This window comes from Spea bombifrons, chromosome 5 (assembly GCF_027358695.1).
Source record: "Spea bombifrons isolate aSpeBom1 chromosome 5, aSpeBom1.2.pri, whole genome shotgun sequence".
Classification (NCBI taxonomy): Eukaryota; Metazoa; Chordata; class Amphibia; order Anura; family Pelobatidae; genus Spea; species Spea bombifrons.
Genome location: NC_071091.1, coordinates 92,311,185 through 92,331,947, shown reverse-complemented (window position 1 = coordinate 92,331,947; position 20,763 = coordinate 92,311,185). Strand labels below are relative to the sequence as shown.

General features: G+C 36.8%; 1 protein-coding gene across 3 annotated transcripts in view; it reads right to left on the bottom strand.

Moving 5' to 3' along the window:
• Positions 1 to 4,816: 4,816 nt before the first annotated feature.
• RALYL (RALY RNA binding protein like) overlaps positions 4,817 to 20,763 on the bottom strand; it is a 250,074-nt gene continuing 234,127 nt past the window's right edge. For all 3 annotated transcript variants that reach the window (XM_053466729.1, XM_053466730.1, XM_053466731.1), the window contains 3 exons: positions 16,812 to 16,984; positions 16,285 to 16,340; positions 4,817 to 5,472 (listed from right to left, as the gene is read on the bottom strand). In XM_053466729.1, the coding sequence (XP_053322704.1) occupies positions 16,299 to 16,340; positions 16,812 to 16,984 (215 nt within the window). In that variant the 3' untranslated portion in view covers positions 4,817 to 5,472; positions 16,285 to 16,298. The remainder of the gene's footprint in view (positions 5,473 to 16,284; positions 16,341 to 16,811; positions 16,985 to 20,763) is intronic.

Sequence of the window (20,763 nt, the reverse complement as noted above, 5' to 3'; positions counted from 1 at the left end):
TCTCATTTATATTATGTTTATATATTTGTTGCCAACTTTATTAGGGTAAGAAGCGCAGACAGTTTTTGTTTTTTGTATACATTGTACAGCCAATACACTGTTTCTTGCTGCATGCTTACACCTGTTTGGTAGGCCTCGTATTACACATTTATATTATTTGAGCCTGTGACTAGCTTAGCGCACCGACATTTTTTCTAATCTTGTTGCTACTAAAAATGTTGATTAATTGTTATTTTATCTTTTAATTGCTCTAATTTTTTAAAACGTTTTAATGGTTTAAAAATGTATATAATTAAATTCTAGTAGTATCACGTACAGTATTTCTGCCGATAACTATGCAGAAAGACATGGTTGGATGAGTTTTGTGTGGAAGAACATGACATGTCCCGACCTCAGCCCCATCCAACACCTTTGGCATGAACTGGAACTGAGAATGCAAATTCTCTACTGGATGAATGGGTAATTTCCCTCAGAAACACTCCAAAATCTTGTGGAAAGCTGTTACAGCTGCAAGGAGTTGGGGGCCAACTACATTTTAATGTCATAAAGTCCTTTTTGGTGCAATGGTCAAGTGTCCTGATAATTTTGTCCATGTGTAAACTGGGCAAATTTGAATGCAGTCATCAGGCTGCGAGCTTAACCATGGTTTACGTCACTCATCCTTAAAAAAGTGTATTTTGTAAGGAGACTTTTCTGCACTAATTGTACCAGGCCATGTTCCCTAGAAAGGACACAGGATACCTACTTAACAATGTTACAAATTATTAAGTGTCAATCATCGCTCTGTGATCTGTTGCCAAAGCACTTCTTTAAAATGCATGCTCACCTTTCAAACACACAATGAAGCAACATCGAACATCTGTAGCTTTGATGCAGCTTCAATGTCCTTTAGTATATTTTTCTTTCTATTCATATTCTCAGTGATTAAAGCCAATCTCTGCATCATGTAATGAGTAAAGGAAAAAAATATCAAACAAAACAATTGTCTAGAATATTACAATTTTGTGTATCCTGAAAACTGGTTAATGTGTTGTATGACAAAATAGAATAAATGCTATTTTGTGTTAACACAATGCCTAGGATGAAAAACATCAGCAATAATCTTAGAGAAGCAATTGTTGCTTCCCACCAATCCAATCTGGGAATAATTATAAGGCCATTACCAAACAATTCATTTATAGTGCAAGGACCCCGCAAATATATGCCACACAATAATGGATGATGTTCTTTTTTTAGAGCTATTGAATCCCAGAAACATCCTGTAAATTCAGAGTACCATTGTATAACAATAATAACAAGTGTCAGCAAAATCTAAAGGCTACAAATTGCAACCCCTAAATTGTTAACAAAGACTTACATAACTGTAAACTACCGACCCGGCTGGCACAGGCATAAAACCATAAAAACCGTAGAGACCACCACCGTGTTGGTCTGCTATTCTTAATGGCTTTCAATACCACCTGTATGCTGATGACACCCAGATCTATCTTACCTGTCCCGATCTGTCTCCTTCTGTCTTAGATTGTGTAACTAACTGCCTTGCATCTGTCTCTAGCTGGATGTCTGCACGTTTCCTAAAACTCAATCTCTCCAAAACCGAACTTCTCATCTCCCCTCCATCCAATGCTATGATTCCCTCATCAGTTTCCCTTAATGTTAATCTCCTCATCTCCTCATGCTTGCTGTCTTGGTGTCACCCTTGACTCTCATTCACCCCCCACATTCAGTCTGTCTCTAAAACCTGCTGTCTTCATCTTCATCTCGTCCATGCCCTCATTATCTCCCACCTTGATTATTGTAACTCTGTTTTAGCTGGTCTCCCTCTTACCCTTCTCACCCCTCAATCCACCATGAATGCTGCTACCAGATTTATATTCCCCTCCCATCGCTTTACTTACACCTCTCCCCTCTGTCAGTCTCTTCACTGGCTGCCTGTGCGCTTCAGGATTCCTTCAAAATCCTGACTCTTTCAAACTTCCCCTACTTACATCTCATCACTCATCTCTAAATGCACTCTTAACTCTGTAACTCTCCCATGGTTGCCATTCCATTGTGGAATTGTGAACATAGACCATAACTAAGGCAGGCAAGGCGTACGTAGTCTGGTTTCTTTTGTGTTCTCCTGGATTGAGTCATTGATGTGATCTTGAAGCAACTTTGGAAGCACTCGGTGACCCTGTGGTATTTTGCTTTGTGGCTGAGTTTACTGCTGTTTCTAAACCCTTCCACAAATTTCAATAATACCACTTACAGTTGACCATGGAATATCTAGCAGTGATTTCATTTCACAAACTGACTACTTGTCTACCTTGACTGTCCTTCTTAGTTTGACCCTTGTTCTGGTCTAGTGCTTTATGGAAACTAGGGGCAATGTACCATCTGCTGCCCATATAATTATACAATTCTTCAAGAGGTATATAAGACAAGATAGATGATTGTTTCAAACTGACTTGCTCTTGAGATAATTACTTTATATAAGTAGCTTATTAATATTATGCAACCTATACAGGTGAATTATTTTCAAACCACAGGATTGAGACAGTGAATAATTAAGAAAACATTTTTAAAAAACATCACAATTACTGTATTTTTTTTCAGATTGAAACACTTATTTGCATACATATAATGTATTTAAACGTATTAGAATAACTAAAAAATGTGTGTATATTGCAATGGTATGTTTAACATCTTTGATTAGACTGTATAACGGATGTGTTGCAAACTTAACTAGGCTCCTTTATACATGGCATTGTCCATCTTATTAAACTATAAGAAGAGACACCCACACATGCAGCGTATTAACATATCAGAGAGAATCAACAGTGAATCTAACTCCTCTAAATTATTAAGAAAAGTGAACCATGGGAACTCCGTTACATCGTTATTGCTACTTCTTCAAACGTGTCTTGTAGATGCAGAAAACGCACACTTTTAAGGCTAGACTATATTTAATAATGATTTAGCAGCATTTTTTTTAACAGTCTTCAAAAGTGTTCTCCTGTGTTGTTAATGCATATTCTGCATGTTTCAAGGCTTACTTTTATCCGCTTGGTTATAAAACACATTAGATAAGTGGATTCAGTAACCTGAATTTTTGACTTTTTATTATCTCAGTCTAAACTGTTTATGAAAAACAACATAGGTCAGGATTGTATACAATTTTTTTGGGTGGGATCAAATGCTGCTTTCTTCAATAATCAATGTGATATCTGTGATTTGTTTGCAGGCAAAACAGTGCCCATAAATCACATTTGGCCCACATACAACAATATCCTCAATTTCTTTTTTTTCTTTCTTTTAAATAGCTATAATGTTACCTGACTAAATCTCATGTCTTCCTTAGTATTCTTAGTATGCTTTGAATATAAGATATTGTATGGGAGCTATATTTCACCTACAGATAGGGTTGCCTGGTTGGACCAGCACAGTCATGGACTTACCTCTTTATGTTCTGGAAACAGATGTGTTATGTGACCCCGCAGTAACTTGTACTGGGTGCCAACTGTCCTGAAAACAGCCTAAGGCTGTGAGTGATTTGCATTGCGTGGCACAGAGACAGGGACATGGAAGCAGTCGGCGGAGAACGTAGGGAGACATTCCGAGACTAGTGAATGCGAGTGTGAGAGAGCGTGAATGAGATAGTGGGTGAGTGTTGTGAGTAAGAGTGAAAGTACCAATGAAATTCAGATGAAAATTCAGAGCTCTTTGCTCATTTTTGTTGGTGGTCCCTCCTCGTTTTCCAGAAATTTGTGAAACTTTTGTTAAACAATGCAAGTCATACAAATCAGAATTGATACATCTAGTTTCCACATACTTTTGTTTATATAGTGTATATCTAACTTTGTACAAGGGATGTTCAAAAAGTTTCCACACCTTTTTAACTCTATTTATTTCAAAACAAATTGCAGCAAAAACAAATCACTTTTCTACATAGTCGCCTTCCTTTGCGATGCAATTTTCCCAATGTCGTACCAACTTTTTAATGCCATCAGCAAAAAATATTTTTGGTAGAACGTGATGGATCATGATGGATGCCTTCACTGCATACTCTGCCGCTTGCTTTCAAGCTCGTAATGGTGAATCCACGTTCTGCAGAAAATCATCACCTTCCTCACGATAATTGACCATGTGTCGGGAACAAAATAAGTGCTTGCGCTTATTCTCCTCTGTCAGTTGCTTAGGCACCCATCTGGCACACACTTTACTGAACTTAAGGCTATCATGAATCAGGGCATAGGAAGATCCAACACTCACATTCAGCTTTCCTGCAGCCTCCTCAACTGAGCACACATGCAAAGATGAATTTGTGCTCCCGGCACACCTTCTGCCTATAAAAAGCGTATGACAGAATGCTGTTCCTTTTTGGTGCAATTTATAAGTTTTACAGCCATCTTCACTCCAGGGTGAAAACTCTTCACTCCTCTAAACTGCAAGGGCTGCCGGCTTGCCAGACAGAACTAGTCACATGACATGCTGAGACACGACCAATTACTGACCCTCCCGCCTTCATCATTTCCAACGAAAATATAAAAGTGCGGAAACTTTTCGACCGTCCCTCGTATAAAGCAGCATCGCATATATTGCCTGATGTGCATACTTCTTAATTTTCACGTATGAATGCAATATCTTGATATGAAATCATATCAGCTGAAGTGTCTTCTTTCAATAGAATCAACTATCACCAGTGGACTTCAATCATTTCAGTGACCGTGACCTAGAAAGCATCATCATGTATCACGGGATTAATCCTCCATGCTGAGCTCGTAAAAATAAGTTTGAATATACATTAAAGGTTTAAAATAAAAATAATAAGCAGTCTGGAAATACTGTTGTTTTATTGTTATAAAAGCTTAAATCTTCGGAGCAATAACAAAAAACTTTAACAGCAATTTCATAAATTCAGGCTCCATACATAAGTAATGCATTTAATTGTAAAAGTGCAAAATAAATATCAAGAATAGAAGCACAACAAATTGTTACATAGTTTTACTTGTACTGTTAAAGACTAGTATTAGAGTTTTAAGATGAAAATATTTACATTTCTAGTGAATTATTTTGTAAAATGAGCATAGCGATGCAAGTATAACAATATATTCACGTATTTCAGTGAAGACGGATACAATTTGGCAAATTAAGAGGGCAGGTGAATACATATTTTTAATGTCTCTATAACAGACAGAAATGTGCTATTTACAAAAACATTAGCTATTACAAATATAAATTTGTGTATAATACCCCCATATGATTCTCTGACCCTTGAATGCAACAGCTGTATTAAATACATTTAGGACAGTACAAAATGAAATAATCTGGGGGAAAACACATTTACAATCAAAACCATGAAATTTATAGGCTACAATCTGAAAGCATGTGAACAAAGTCAATGATAATTCATGAAAAGCCTGTGTCTTCTTATATTTACATGTTAATCTTCAAAGGATTTTCATCAGTCATAGGAACTATTCATTTATTCTGGCGAAGAAAAAAAAGTTATTGTTAGTATGTTAAAAAAAACAGTGGTTTAATATACACTATATATATATATTCAAAACAAAAACAGGTTTTTTTTTTATTTACCATTTTTATATGTTTAATCCATTATTCAGTATTAAATGCAATGCTAAAAGTAAGCACCTAGTATGTAAAGCAACAAAACTCCACTTATGTTTTGTAAGAAGAAAAATCCTTATACAAAAAATATGTATTTTTAGTATATTCTCACAAATATTCCGTCGGGGCAGGGATTTTTTAAAAAGTTTTAGTGGGAGGGGTGCAAGACATTTGGACACCTTTGTTTCATTATTTTCTTTTTTACTTTAACCTTTTTTTTAATAGCTTATTGGTTATTTTCTTTTTTTTTGGAAAATAGATATCAGTTCTGGAAAATAGTCAGAAAAAAAATTATATAAACACAGTACCTTGTCTGCATAGACACACAGTGTGACACGGACAGAGTATACCGCAGGCAAAATAGTACACAAGGGAAGCAGGAACAAATTCAGGAAACCTGGTTTTAAGGTTGTTTTTTTTTTTTTTTTTTTTTTTAAACCTCGGGTATTTCTCTTCTAACCAGAAAGAACACCAGAAAGAAAATGTTTCTGCCACTGCAAAAAACTTTAATGTACAATTACATTGTTTGGGCCACGTAAAGGGGTTAAAGAAGGTATTAATTGAGGAAGAGGTTCGATCTTTGGTAAATTAGCATTTCTTAATAAAAAAGGACTTAAATTTATAAAAAAAATATGTTTTTCCCAGAAGATCCAAAATATAAGATCATATAAGAGGGAGGGTAAAGCATTATAAGAGGATGATTGTATTTTTGGTTCCGCACTTTTTGTTGCCACTCTACATATAGATATACAGTATAATTACAGCAGTGGGCTAGCAAGAAAATTGTGGACAGCATTTGTGGCTATTTTTGAGCTCTCTAAAGTTATATGACCTATGCATTCTACATAAAAAACAATAACAACAACATCAATAAGAATATGATTTGCTATATATAGATTTTATATACAGGACATGTCATATTTAAAATATGGATTGTATAAAACACTTTTTCTTATTGATGCATATTACATTGAATGTCACCATATCATAGCTGTGTTCATAAGTATTTTTTTATTGATGCTACCTGTAGGTTGTTTCTTCTGTTAATTAGTGTCATTGATTTGTAGTTATTTAGTATAAAAGTTCACTTTATGGAAGCCAATATATTTGTATTAATGTGACAGCTAACATGTCTAATCAATACTGTTCTCCATCTCACACCACTTACACATGCATTCATACACATTTCTGCTCAAATACACATGGATGTCTATACACTACATAGACATCCGTGCTCAACTTCACTTATACATCGGCATCCATGGCCACATGCCCTTATACACTCAGATTCATGCTAACACACAAACATATATACCCCCCCCAGCAATTAACAATAGAGTGTGTAATAGTTACAAATAATCCTGAACACATGAAGCAGGAGATGAATGCTTCCATGGTATCTACATAAAGTGGGCTTTCACTACACACACACACACACACATATATATATATATATATATATATATATATATGCATATATGCATATATATATATATAACTTATGCATTTGTATTCGTATGAATTTGGATATTAACAAATTTGGCAATTTTCTTAATCGGTACAAATTTCCAAAGATGAGGAGGGGCCCTAACAAAGCAAACTAAAATCTATTTTTATTTGAATTTCATTTTCCACACTCACTCTCTGTCACCCTTTCTCATCCTTTCCCTCACTGCCTCTCAACCTTCTCCTTTTCCACAGCTCCACTTCTTGTTCTCTGCTTGTTTTTCATGTTCTCTGTGTCTTCATTATTTTTTTCTTCTCTTGACATCTGCTTTTCTCGATGATCCATTGCGTTGCCCAGGCGCCCTTGGTGTCCAAAGCCTTGGCAAGCACCACAAAGAGAGGTTGCCCTGTGGTGCATGCTGAGGCTTTGTCCTGTGGAAGTGCTCCAGGAGGCCTGGATAACTCAGTGAATCACCATGAGAAGTGGTTCAATGGTGAGGAAAGAAGAATAATGAAGCAGAAAAGGTAGGGAGACATTGAGAGAGATCATGACATAGAATAAAAGTGGTCATTTTGAGTGACAATGAAGTCTGTCTCCGACATAAAGCCTGCAAAATTTTATCTTAACCAAAAGGGTAGGGAACGCAATCCAAAAAAACTTGTCAAAATAGTTTTTGGTCCATGTGCACAAGTCTCACATATACTTATTTTTTAATATGTAAATACTTCATTACATAGTTTATCATAGAACAGTAAAATATAGGGATTGTGGAGAGCAGTTTTTAACACATAGGTGCAGCTGTTTCACTTGAAAGATAGCTTTAAAGGAATATAGAAATTCATAATGGCTGTCAGCGTGAAGCCATTTGTTGCATAAAGAAATTATAGGTGACTACTAGAAGTGCTTATGGTCCAAATAATAAGACATAAAATAGCATTCATTAAAGTAAAATGAATGCACATGTCTTGCTCAGTACTATGGCATAGGTTGAATGTTCCCATTCTGTTTGAATGACAGTAGTATGCTTTTATCTTAAAAAAAAAATGCAATTTTCCCTTCTTGGCACAAAAGTTGAAGGTATCATGTTATTAATGTTGTGCATGTCCCAGAGAAGTGGGTTTTCCATTTCACATTCTAATCTATGTTGTCAGTCACTTTCCACTTTTCCTTTTCATACATTTTCTAATTCTGCTATTTTAAGGGTCACAAACAACAAAAAAAATAAAAATATATTCCTAGTGTCGATGCTAAACATTCTAGCTAATGCACTTAAGGTAAACATAATACTAAAGAGGTTCTTCGGGACATAATTAAATACTAGCAGAGGATTATATATTTACCATACAATCACCATCATCTACACTGTAATGCTAGTGTTTGAGGTATATTCTCTAAAAGAGTAAGTGGTAGCAAACTGGCAGAAAATGGGAGCAATATAAAGGCAAATACACACAAAATTAACATTTTGGAGAGGCACTTAGCCCAACAATGCTCCATTCTCCATCTCCTGCCCTGATGAAAATATGTCCATTAAAAATGCCCTGCCAACCTCCCCCTCTTCTTCTTTATCACCAACGTAGGAGGGGATGAGATCCATTCAAAACTGGCACTTAACGGGGCAACTTTGGCAACAAAAGTGAGTACACCCCTAAGTGGAAATGTCTTTATTGGGCCCAATTAGCCTTTTTCCCTCTCCGGTGTCATATGACCTGTTAGTGTTACAATGTCTCAGGTGTGAATGGGGAGCAGGTGTGTTAAATTTGGTGTTATCGCTCTCACACTCTCTCATACTGGTCACTGGGAGTTCAACATGGCACCTCATGGCAAAGAACTCTCTGAGGATCTGTAAAAAGAATTGTTGCTCTACATAAAGATGGCCTAGGCTATAAGAAGATTGTCAAGACCCTGAAACTGAGCTGCAGCACGGTGGGCAAGACCATACAGCGGTTTCACTGGACAGGTACCACTCAGAACAGGCCTCGCCATGGTCGACCAAAGAAGTTGAGTGCACATGCTCAGCGTCATATCCAGAGGTTGTCTTTGGGAAATAAACGTATGAGTGCTGCCAGCATTGCTCCAGAGGTTGAAGTGGTGGGGGATCAGCCTGTCAGCGTTCAGATCATATGCCACACACTGCATCAAATTGGTCTGCATGGCTGTCGTCCCAGAAGGAAGTCTCTTCTAAGGATGATGCACAAGAAAGCCTGCAAACAGTTTTCTGAAGACAAGCAAACTAAGGACATGGATTACTGGAACCATGTCCTGTGGTCAGATGAGACCAAGATAAATTTATTTGGTTCAGATGGTATCAAGCATGTGTGGTGGCAACCAGGTGAGGAGTACAAAGACAAGTGTGTCTTGCCTACAGTCAAGCATGGTGGTGGGAGTGTCATGGTCTGGGCCTGCATAAGTGCTGCCGGCACTGGGGAGCTACAGTTCATTGAAGGAATTATGAATACTAACATGTGCTGTGACATATTGAAGCAGAGCGTGATCCCCTCTCTTCGGAGACTGGGCCGCAGGGCAGTATTCCAACATGATAAACAACCCTAAACACACCTCCAAGACGACCACTGCCTTGCTAAAGAAGCTGAGGGTAAAGGTGGTGGACTGGCCAAGCATGTCTCCCGACATAAACCCTATTGAGTATCTGTGGGGCATCCTCAAACGGAAGGTGGGGGAGCGCAAAGTCTCTAACATACACCAGCTCCATGATGTCGTCATGGAGGAGTGGAAGAGGACTCCAGTGGCAACCTGTGAAGTTCTGGTGAACTCCATGCCCAAGAGGCAGTGCTGGAAAATTATGGTGGCCACACAAAATATTGACACTTTGGGCACAATTTAGACATTTCCACTTAGGGTGTACTCACTTTTGTTGCCAAGGTTTAGACATTAATGGCTGTGTGTTGAGTTATTTTGAGGGGACAGCAAATTTACACAGTTATAAAGGCTGTACACTCACTACTTTGTAGCATTTCTTCAGTGTTATCACATGAAAAGATATAATAAAATATTTACAAAAATGTGAGGGGTGTACTCACTTTTGTGAGATACTGTATGTGTTAACCGGAATGGCGCAGAATTACTTTTTTTAGCATGACAGATTTATACCCAGAAAAATTCAACTGGACATAAAAGTAGCAAATGCATCTGCTAATCAGATAAATTATATTAAAAAAAATTGTGGTCTAATTCACAATCTGGTCAAATGTAACATAAAGCCCATATAAATTAAAAATACAAGAACTGACTGCAATAATTTTCAAAAATGATCAAAAGAGCCAAAGTAAAGTAATGATAATATATATATATATATATATATATATATACACATCAATGGCAAGAGATGAAAAGAAAATGAAATAATTAAAGAAATTCAATTAGTTGATGCTCATTAATACCAGCCTACTCTGCCCTTCTTTTACACTCAGATCAAGCTTATTAAAGCGTGTGAACTACAGATGAACAGAATCTATGTATTCTCTTTCATAAATCTGTAGAGTCTATCATAGCATACATTTTCCCCTTACGTTAGGAATCAATGGACTTTTGTATTAAATAAATCACAAAAGTGGAATCAAACTAGGGGTTTTAACTATGCTAGAAGGGATCCCAGTGTCCTGAAAGTGTGTGTTAAATAATATCCTAACATTAAATGTATCATTTTTGCTCCACTTTGCTCCGGCCTACTCGCCCACACGCCATTATCCACTCACTGTTCCCTTTGTTCCATACACATTACATATGGTGAGAAGCCTGCCTTATCAGATAAAGCACTATATGAGACTCACAAGTGGGTAACAGTGTAGAAATCCAAAAGGGAGTAATAACTTGGCCAGGAATAAACAGACGATGTTGCATCGGGAATGGATTTAGTGTATTAACTTGTACTGCTATAATTTCCACATAGAAGCTTGGTTTACTACTCTTCTTGAATGATTGTATATGAAGAAATTAGTTCCCTGTATTTACATTGAAGGAAAAAAATCTTTGATCCCCTGCTGATTTTGTATGTTTGCCCATCGACAAAGACATGATCAGCCTATAATTTTTAATGTTAGGCAGGCAGGAAAACATTCAGTGAGAGTGACAGTGAATGTTGGTGAATGAGTGCATGTGTAATAACATGGCAGGTGTGGGGGGTAATTTTCGGTTTTGGCCAAGTGAATGCTGAATTTTCAGTTTCGGTCCAGAATTTTCATTTCGGTGCATTCCTAACCAGACACTGAAGTGGTAGGCCTACACCACATCAATGCTTTGCTTAGTATATAGTGATAGGGGTTATGCTGCATTATTGTCAATGGCTGGCTTAATGTATAGTGATAGGTTATGCTGTACCCCCATCAACGTCTGCCTCAGTATATAAGGATAACAGTTATGCTGTAACACCGTCAATGTCTGCCTCAGTATATAAGGATAACAGTTATCCCCATCAATGTCTGCACCAGTATATTATGATAGAAATTATGCAGTTTTAAAGTGTGTGTGTGTCTGTGTGGGTGTTGCCACATACAGGATCCACCCCAGGTGCCAAATACTCTAGGTTCTAGGGCCCTAATAAGTCATTTATCCAAAGGCTTTCCAGTCTCATGTTCACTAGGTTTATGTTTTTCCAGGACCTGGGATTTTGCTCCTTATTCTGGGGGTCTCAATGTTTATTTTCTGACCCTGCATATTATAATACATTTTGATATAATGACTATTATGTATTTACTGTTTATGTAACCTAATTTTATGTTATTCTGTACAGTATATGCTCCTTTCCATTAGTAATATGTATATACTTTTTTATAATGCTAACTGTTCCCTACCCAAATGTCATCAAATGTATAACTGGGCGAGGAACTGTGTTATCTCTCACATGCATTGTGATTCACACAGTTCCTTCTCATTTTCCAAAAGTTCCATACAATGCAACATTAATAACATTATTTCATTGTACACTATGTATACATTCTCTATTGTAAGCTTCTATTTTATTAAAGCTTATTCAAGCTGAAGGGGCACAATGAAGCTAAGAAATAATTGCACATTAGCAAGATGTATTGTGTTACACAAAGTACAATAAGAACATGACTGAATAGGGGAATTAGGATTAAGAAGATGAAATATGTTTTACTCTTTACAAGGTTAGATTTGATATTTTCTAGTCATTGTATATTTAAATGGAAAATACATTGCTCACCATCTGGAGTTTCAGTGATAAAACTGTTTAACAATCAACAAATCCACTGTTGAATTTGTTATTTTGCGGTGTTTGTTATACCATCACTGTTTGGAATATACCGTCCCTCCAAATTATTACCTCACAATCAAAACACTTTTATTTTCATGTTAACTGGCAGGAACAAGTGTTCTTCTGTGGAAATTACCAAGGCAAATTCCCATAACTACTGAAACCGGGCTGCCTGCGGTGTGTGCGAACAGCCTGACAGGAAGCTGCTGAAGAGGGGAGAGGTAAGCGGGGGCAGGTGGGAGGTGAGATTTAACTATATATGTTTTTATATATGTTATATATGGATGTGTAATTTGTGTGTGTAGTAAGGCCTTGCACAGCGACAGTGCCATTCATACCAGCACCAATGTGTTGGAGAGTGTGACAAGCGGCGACAGGTGGTGCCAAAAGTGGGCAGGGTAGGTCTCGGAAGTTGGCAGGGCTGGAGGCACGGCCACTGCTTACCTTAACAGAGTGCTTTCTTGGCAGTGATTGGATTTGATCATGGATGAGGGGCATTGAGTCGATCAGCTTCTACTAAGATAAGCAGCCTTTAACTTTTTTTTTTTTTTAAAAGTAATGCATATTAAAGAACAAAGTTACGTGATATTTTGAAATATGGAATGTCCATTGCTGGGGCTGTTTGGGAAGCTAGACTGTCACTTTACTTTTCTATCAAGTATTCCCATTTGTCTGTAAAATATAGAATGCAAGGCTCACAATTAAAAAACCAAACAAAGAAAAAAATTGTATTTAGAGGAATAATTATTGTAACGAAACATGGAAACAAAATATAAGGCAGGGTGTAGTTATTAATGGGAAATTGTAAAATCTAGTTGAAAACTAAAGATCACAATACAGCACTATGCGGTGACAGCTGTATACAAAGAGAATATGAATTCAAAATAAAAACAAAAAAAGAAATCTACTGCACCTATACAGTGGCACTGCAATCAGTGCACCAGGGCCCTGTGGATTCTAGTTACCTCCATGATGTAAAGTAGTCATGTTGTCAGACCCTATTTCATGTAGATTTTTAATTTTTAATATGCATTTGAATCTCCAAAGTACAATAGATTTTTCATTGACATAGCATCATAGTTAATGGAGATGTAGAATATAAACAATCCAGTGTATGTTAACTAGCCATTAATTCTGTGGTCATTTTCAACAATATACAGGGTAACAATGCTCCAGCTCTGAAAGTGTGAAGTGATGCATTAAATGTCTTTTGCATAGCACTTGTTCGTAATAATTCTGTGAAAAATATTGTATACTGTTTTAGAAGATGGATCTTGTTTACTGGAGCAGAGAACAACACTGCATGTGCAAAAAGAGTAGTGATTTACTGCCTATCTTTTGTTGCTGTGAGGCCCAAATGAGAAATACAGTAATGTGAAAAAGAAAGTACATCGTCTTTGAATTCTACGGTTTTGCACATCAGGACATAATAACAATCATCTGTTCCTTAGCAGGTCTAAATTAGGTAAATACAACCTCAGATGAACAACAATATATCACATATTACACCGTGTCATGATTTATTCAACAACAAAAAAAGCCATGTGTGAAAAACTAAGTACACCTTATGATAGACGGTAGAAGCACCTTTAGCACCCATAACTTGAAGTAATTGTTTTATGTATGACTTTCATTTATGTATGAGTTTCCCACAGCATTTTAATCAGGTTGAGGTCTAGACTTTGACTAGGCCACTGCACCTTGATTGTTTTCTTTTTCAGCCATTCTGTTGTAGATTTGCTGGTGTGTTTGTGATCCTGTTGTATGCATGACCCAATTTCAACCAAGCTTTAGCTGTGGGACAGATGGCCTCACATAAATCTAGAATACTTTGGTATACAGAAGAGGTCATGATCGGCTCAATGACTGCAAGGTTATCAGGTGCTGTGGCTGCCAAGCCTGAAGCATTGCCCCTCCACCATCGTGCTTGACAGTTGGTATGACGTGTTTGATATACTGTGTCACTGTGCATTATGGCCAAACATCTCCACTTTGGTCTTGCCTGTCCAAAGGACATTGTTCCAGAAGTCTTGTGGTTTGTTTAGAAGCAACTTTGCAAACCTAAACCTAAGTTCTTTTTAGAGGGAAGAACAATTCCTTGCAAATCTTCCAAACAAACCATACTTGGTACAGTCTTTTTCTAATTGTACTGTAATACATTTCAACCTTTAACATCCTGAGGTCTGTAGAGTCAAAGGTGTAACTATTGGATTTTTTGCAATTACTCTCAGCATTGCACGGTCTGACCTTGAATTGACTAGGATGTCCACTCCTGAAAAGATTGGCAACTGTCTTGAATGTTTTCCTCTGTTGAATAATCTTTCTCACTGTTTACAGAGCTGGTCACACTTGCTGATGATCAATTAATCAAGGCTATTTGATAAGCAGCACCGGTTTGCTACTTAGCATTTTCATTCCTATGGAAGCAGTAAGGGTGTACTTAGTTTTTCACACATGGCTTCTCCATTTTGCCATTGTTTTTGTTGAATAACTCAGGACAGGGTGTAATATGTAATGTGGTGTTATTCATCTGAGGTTGTATTTACCTAAATTTTAGATTATTATTATTCTTCCCTGATATGTAATCTTTTTATTCTGGTTTCTGTATTTTGACTAAACTCATCTGAGCTTTGGAAGGGACCAGCTTTGATGAAAAACATGTTTCAGAAGTAAAGAAACAGAAGCTCATTTAATATTGGAGGTTATGCTCACCATGAACTCAATTCACTAAAGTTTAACTCCCACATAGATTATTTCCAACCCACACTTGCACCTGCATACTGTTAACTGCAAGATCAGCACTCATGCGAGTTGAAAAAAGCAAGCAGCTTGCAAATTCAATCATCCAAGAGTAGTTTGCATCCCACTGAGCCTGGGGATGAGGAGTATAGGTGGACTCTATGCACATCAAGTTAATATTCTATTATCCTTACAGGACACTGAGTAAGAGAAAAGCTGGATAACCAAAGTTATCCTTCCTTTGGTTAAAAGAGGTCTATGTGAACTACATATTTTGACTTTTAAATATTTGTTTCAATTATTTATTAAGTTGCAGAAAAGGGCATGTGAATTTTCATTAAACTAAGTATATGAGTTGCTTTCTGAGTGTTAGCATGTCAGGGAATGCCCAGTCGACCGGTCAACTTCTTAGTGAATGGACCCAAAGGTCTAAATAGTTTTATCGACCTGATTATGCTATTTTAGATGCTATACTAAGTGCTAGACTTGTAGATAGAGATTGAACTCTGTATTTGTGTTACTATATATTTAGGAGCAGTTTTTCGCAAACCATTACTCAAGGGACAATAGTTCTTTAGATTTTGCATGTACCTATACTGGAATACTATAAAGAAACATTTACTAGCTTTAGACTATTTGGAAATAGACAGCGATGGCTGTTTGGGGCTTTTATGCAGACAAAAATATAGGGAAGTACCATCTGAATTTACAAGAAATTAATAAATATACATGTAAAGTGAGAAAAGCAATACAATATATGGGAAAAGTAAGGTTGTTTAAACTGTGTCATTCTTGCATACGTTTCTTGTACCCATCCTTTAGTGGGCTCAAAGACCTGCTTAACTGTAGTGCAATCCAATGATGTACTTATGAACCTCTGTCGCCTTTCTCTGAGGAGCACCAGAACATTACATCATATTGCTCTGCCACAGGAGAATATGCAGTTCATGGGAAAGATAGGCTAGTTACAAGGGAGAGCTGTTATATTTCCATCAAGTCTCTTAAGATGCAGGCTACCATGAACCCAACCACCTAGTAGCGAGATGTCTCCCTGGTAAAATGTAGACCACAATACACTGTTGTATAGGTCATTATAAAACACATGTCAACATACTTTGTATGTTTCATCATGGACTGTAACTCGCCAAGCTAACAGTCATATACTATATTGATTTTATAAACTAGTAGTATTTGACTTACCATATACAGCCATATTATGACTTACTATACCATATTATTGTAGATGACTTACCATATACAGCGTATTCAGTTACTTGTGTCTTCTATGTCTGACACATGATTTTCCATCTAAAGAAATAAAAAGGTATTATATTTTGGACCGTTAAAAAAAAAAACTAAAACATTATTATTATGAAACATTTTAATGCTGACATGTGGGAAAAAAGAAGAAAAAGCGATTTTGCAAATATCCAATATGCATGAATATGTCTAAATGTATTTAAAAGTATTACTGTTTTGGAACATAATTGGGGTGATTGAAAATGCATAGGACCTTGTTTAAAGCCTCATTGGGGTCTATTAACTAAGAAGGGTAATCTTGACTGACCAGACTTACCATCATTTTCAGCAGTATGTACTACAAAAGGCTAGAAGCTTTCCAGCATTTGCTTTATTGGGGCATTTAGCGCTGCAACTATCACTTACAAACATTGTGAGTATTCTCACGTTCAATGTCACGCTTCACACTGTACACGTAAGTCAAGAAAATGTCTATTTTTGAGCAATTGAAAAAAGTGCAGCAGCACTGTATTTCCTCACCAGCTCGTTGCTGCCATCTTCATCAAAATCTTCCTCTATCCCATCAGTCATTTCTTCCCCATCAGCATCCTGCCCTTCTTCAGTGTGTTCTTCAATTGAGTTATCAGCTGTTTCTGATTTGCATTCCTCTGGAACCAAATCTGGGTGATCTTCTATTTGTTTTTTCTGCCCTCCTGTGAATAAGAATATATTAACTAATTTTAAATGCACTTATTCAGTAAGTGTAATTAATATTTTTTTTTTGCATTAACTATTGAATATAATTTTCTTCCTTTCACTACTTTTGAAGACACTGTCCCTGAAATGGCTCTGAACCTCTTCTCATCAATATTACGTCATTGACACAAAATGTCTTAAAATAAATTAGTTGAATATTGAAATAACAATGCTTTTTATTTTTTTCTTCATAAATCTCCTCCTTGGATATATAAAATGGAACCCTATCAATTCTACATCCTTTGGGTGTATTCAATAAGAAGTTTAGTGGTTATTTGTTACATGCTAAAACTCACTAAACAACTTTCATATTTAATAATATACGAGTCCATGAGTGATGCAAGCATAAGCCACTTCAAGTTCCTGAATGGGAAATCGTGTGCCCTTGTTTGAAACTCCCAAAATAAGTATAAAAAAACACTCCCCGTGCTTTATATATCTAAAAAACAACAAAATACATGGGAAAAAGGTGTAGACGAAGATAGAAAGATAATGGAGAGAAGATTTGCAATTCGAACAGGTCTTATCCCCAGTAAAATGATGAATTTGTAGAAAAAAAGAAACACCCTACTGGAGGCACAGTCCCATCCCTTATACCCTCCTTACCTCACCATACTGGTCATAAGATAAGAGGTGTTAAACAATTACGCTTTGGGGTATTTTGGGGGGGTTAAAAATTTTAGAGATGCACAGGTCCCCTCTCCTACATCTTCCCCTCATCCCATGTCTGTCCTGTGGTAAGGTAACAACAACTTGTTTTAAACTTTGCAGCCTTCTATTAGAAGTGGTAGCGGTTAATACAGTGAGGACATTAAAACATGCATGGATAAGCATATGGCTATCCTGAATCTAAGACAAGGACTGACTGAGGTCTGAGTCTTTACATTAGGAAAAATGGACAGACTAGATAGGCCAAATGGTTAATTAGCCGTCAAATATTATGTTTCTAGGAATCACTATATATATATTTTCTTGAAAAGGTAGCATAAGATAAGAAAAGATAGGTAAATAATGTTATGTGCTTTACTATTCTGTAACTTTAAATCAAAATGTTCATTTTATTGCACTACAAATAATGTTTGGCACTCCATGTTTCCCTTCCTTAATTGCCATCTGCATCCAGCTGTTTCATTTTACTTCATTTACCAGCTTGAAATTGGTTCCTATTCTTCAGGATCACTAATGGCTGAATTAAAAAAGACCACTGGTGAATGCAGTGAAAATAATAATTTGAAAACTACAGTTTCCAATCTATTGGCAAGGATGAACGTGTAAGTGGAAATCTGCTGTTAATTCAAACTTGGTGGAAGAAATTCAGCCAAATTAACTGGACACATTTGCTTTTCAGAGATTTTACTACCAATTTTCCAAATTACGAATTTCGTAGTAGAATATAAATTCGCCCTTTTGAGAAGTGACAAAGATTACAAGTAATGTAACCAAATTTGAAATGGTGACAAAGCTGGTCAAAGTGGCCTTTTTGATCTGCAAATCAACACCGCAAAACACTAGAAAATTAGACTTTTTTCTTTTGTTGATGTTTTTAAGCCATGCCATTCTCCATGCAGTATTGTTGTATAAGCAGAGCTAAACGTCCCATGAACAGGCAATACAAGAATAAATATAAACCAATGTCCATTGCCACCCTTTAAAAAAATCATGGTACTTCTACAACTAAATAAATTAAAAATACCATATAGATAATATTTCAGCAATGGAAATTATATTTAAAAACATGGTTTTGTCTTGTGGTTAGTAGGTTGTGGTGTCATCCTTAATACCATATAAGAAATGTATTTTTACCAATTATATTCCTGATTTTAATATATGTTTTATAGAGTTTTTTTACCTTCACTACGATTGTGTTATATTTTAATATTTATTCAATCTTTCCCTTTTGGTGGGGTCTGTCTACTTCAATTCCACAAGCTCATTCATGACAAATATCAGATGTTTCATATTGATGCACAACGCCTTCTGAGTGCTTAGAGTGCATCTTTATAATTTCTCTATGGCGCGGCTCTCTGATAGAGAATAGAAAAACCTCCAGCCATATCTCACACTCAAGACGATGCAGGAAACTGCAGCACAGGAAAGGTTTTATCTGTAAAGCTACTGTAGCAAGAAATATTAGGAAAGGTAAAATATAAAATAATTTAAATAAGAAAAGGAAGCTAACCGACATTATCCCCTCTTTAAAATACCATCAAGTTATCCTCCTGGTTAATGCATAAAAATACTAAAATAATGTTTATTTAATATCAGTCATTGGAATGATTTCTATAATTTATTTTATATTTTGATACATGAAATGTGTATTTCTAAATTTGTCTGTGTGGTATAAATAATTCAGCGCTGCTAGCGGCACCACTATACTGAAAGAAGCCTTTCAGACAAAGTCTTTCTCCAGAAAGCACCAGAGAATACCCTTACAGTACACGCAGAGAATATCCAGCAGAGAAAAGCTTGAGCCAGAAAAAAGTTTCATAGAAGCAGCTCTGAAAAGTTTTTGACTATATTTCAACATAATTTGTATATTTCTATATCATCTCTAATATCGAGGCTGAATTAAAAGAATTCATCTGTAATTGAACGATGCCTGCTCTAGGAATGTACGGTACTTATGTGCATGATTCAGCTAACCTATTGCCTCGGGTCAAGAAACTAGATGAGATGTCCTGAGAACAGTAATAGAGACTTCTGGTTGGGACAGGGTGGGGGGGTGTTAATAGCTTTTTGGTTGAATCACACACATTGTTTTGTTTGCATGTTTGTTTAAGAATTGCATGAATACCTCATGTTCTGCCATTGTAAAGCAGAACTGCCGAGCACTGATTTGAATGTTCATGCTGTATGTTCACCTTTGTTTGTGATTAAAGACTACTTACTAATTCTGCTCTCTGTCTCTGTGAATGATTGGAACATCATTGAATGATTAGGAAATCGTTTATTATGATCTACTGTGCCCCAGTTGGTAAACACAGTCCTATTTATAAATGTCATTAAATTTCCTATAAAGTTATCGTAATATAAATTTAAATACACATATGTATTGCATTCCTCAGTTTGTGGAGAACATAGGTCTAGTTTGGGTTTTAGGTTTACTTTCGAAGAATGGAAAAATACAAAATACTGTATTGGCCCGAATATAGGCCACACTTTTTTCCCTAGGCCTATAATTGGGGTTTAGCACAGAGATGCGCAGTTCATATCAACTGACCCCCGGGACATGCAGTTCCAGACGCTGGGCGGGTGTTTTTTTTCCTTTTCTTTTTCATTTAGCCATGCTGCCGGCAAGCATCAGGGCTAGGATCCAGATCCCCCGCAGTGCTACAAGTGACCTGGATCCTTCTCTCCGGCAGCCGGTGGCACTTACGCCAGGGGTTCTATAACGGAGCACCGGCTTGACATAACCTTCTGGTGCTCCACCATAGAAGTGCCGTCAGCGGAGGTTGTCTGCACGCATCTAGCAGATGTCCACCGGCTGGCCCCGCTAGACACCAGGGAGCCTGGAGGTGCACTGGTAAGTTGGGGGGGCATTTCTAGGGGACAGAGTGGCATTTCTAGGGGGCATAAAGCATATCTGGGGGCAGAGTGGCATATCTGAGGGACAGACTGGCATATCTGGAGGGCAGAGGGCCATATCTATAAGTAGGGTAAATTATGAATTAAGGGGACCTTAAAATGGCTATTGGTATTCCAAATTTCTGTTTATATATAACATATTCTGACTGCA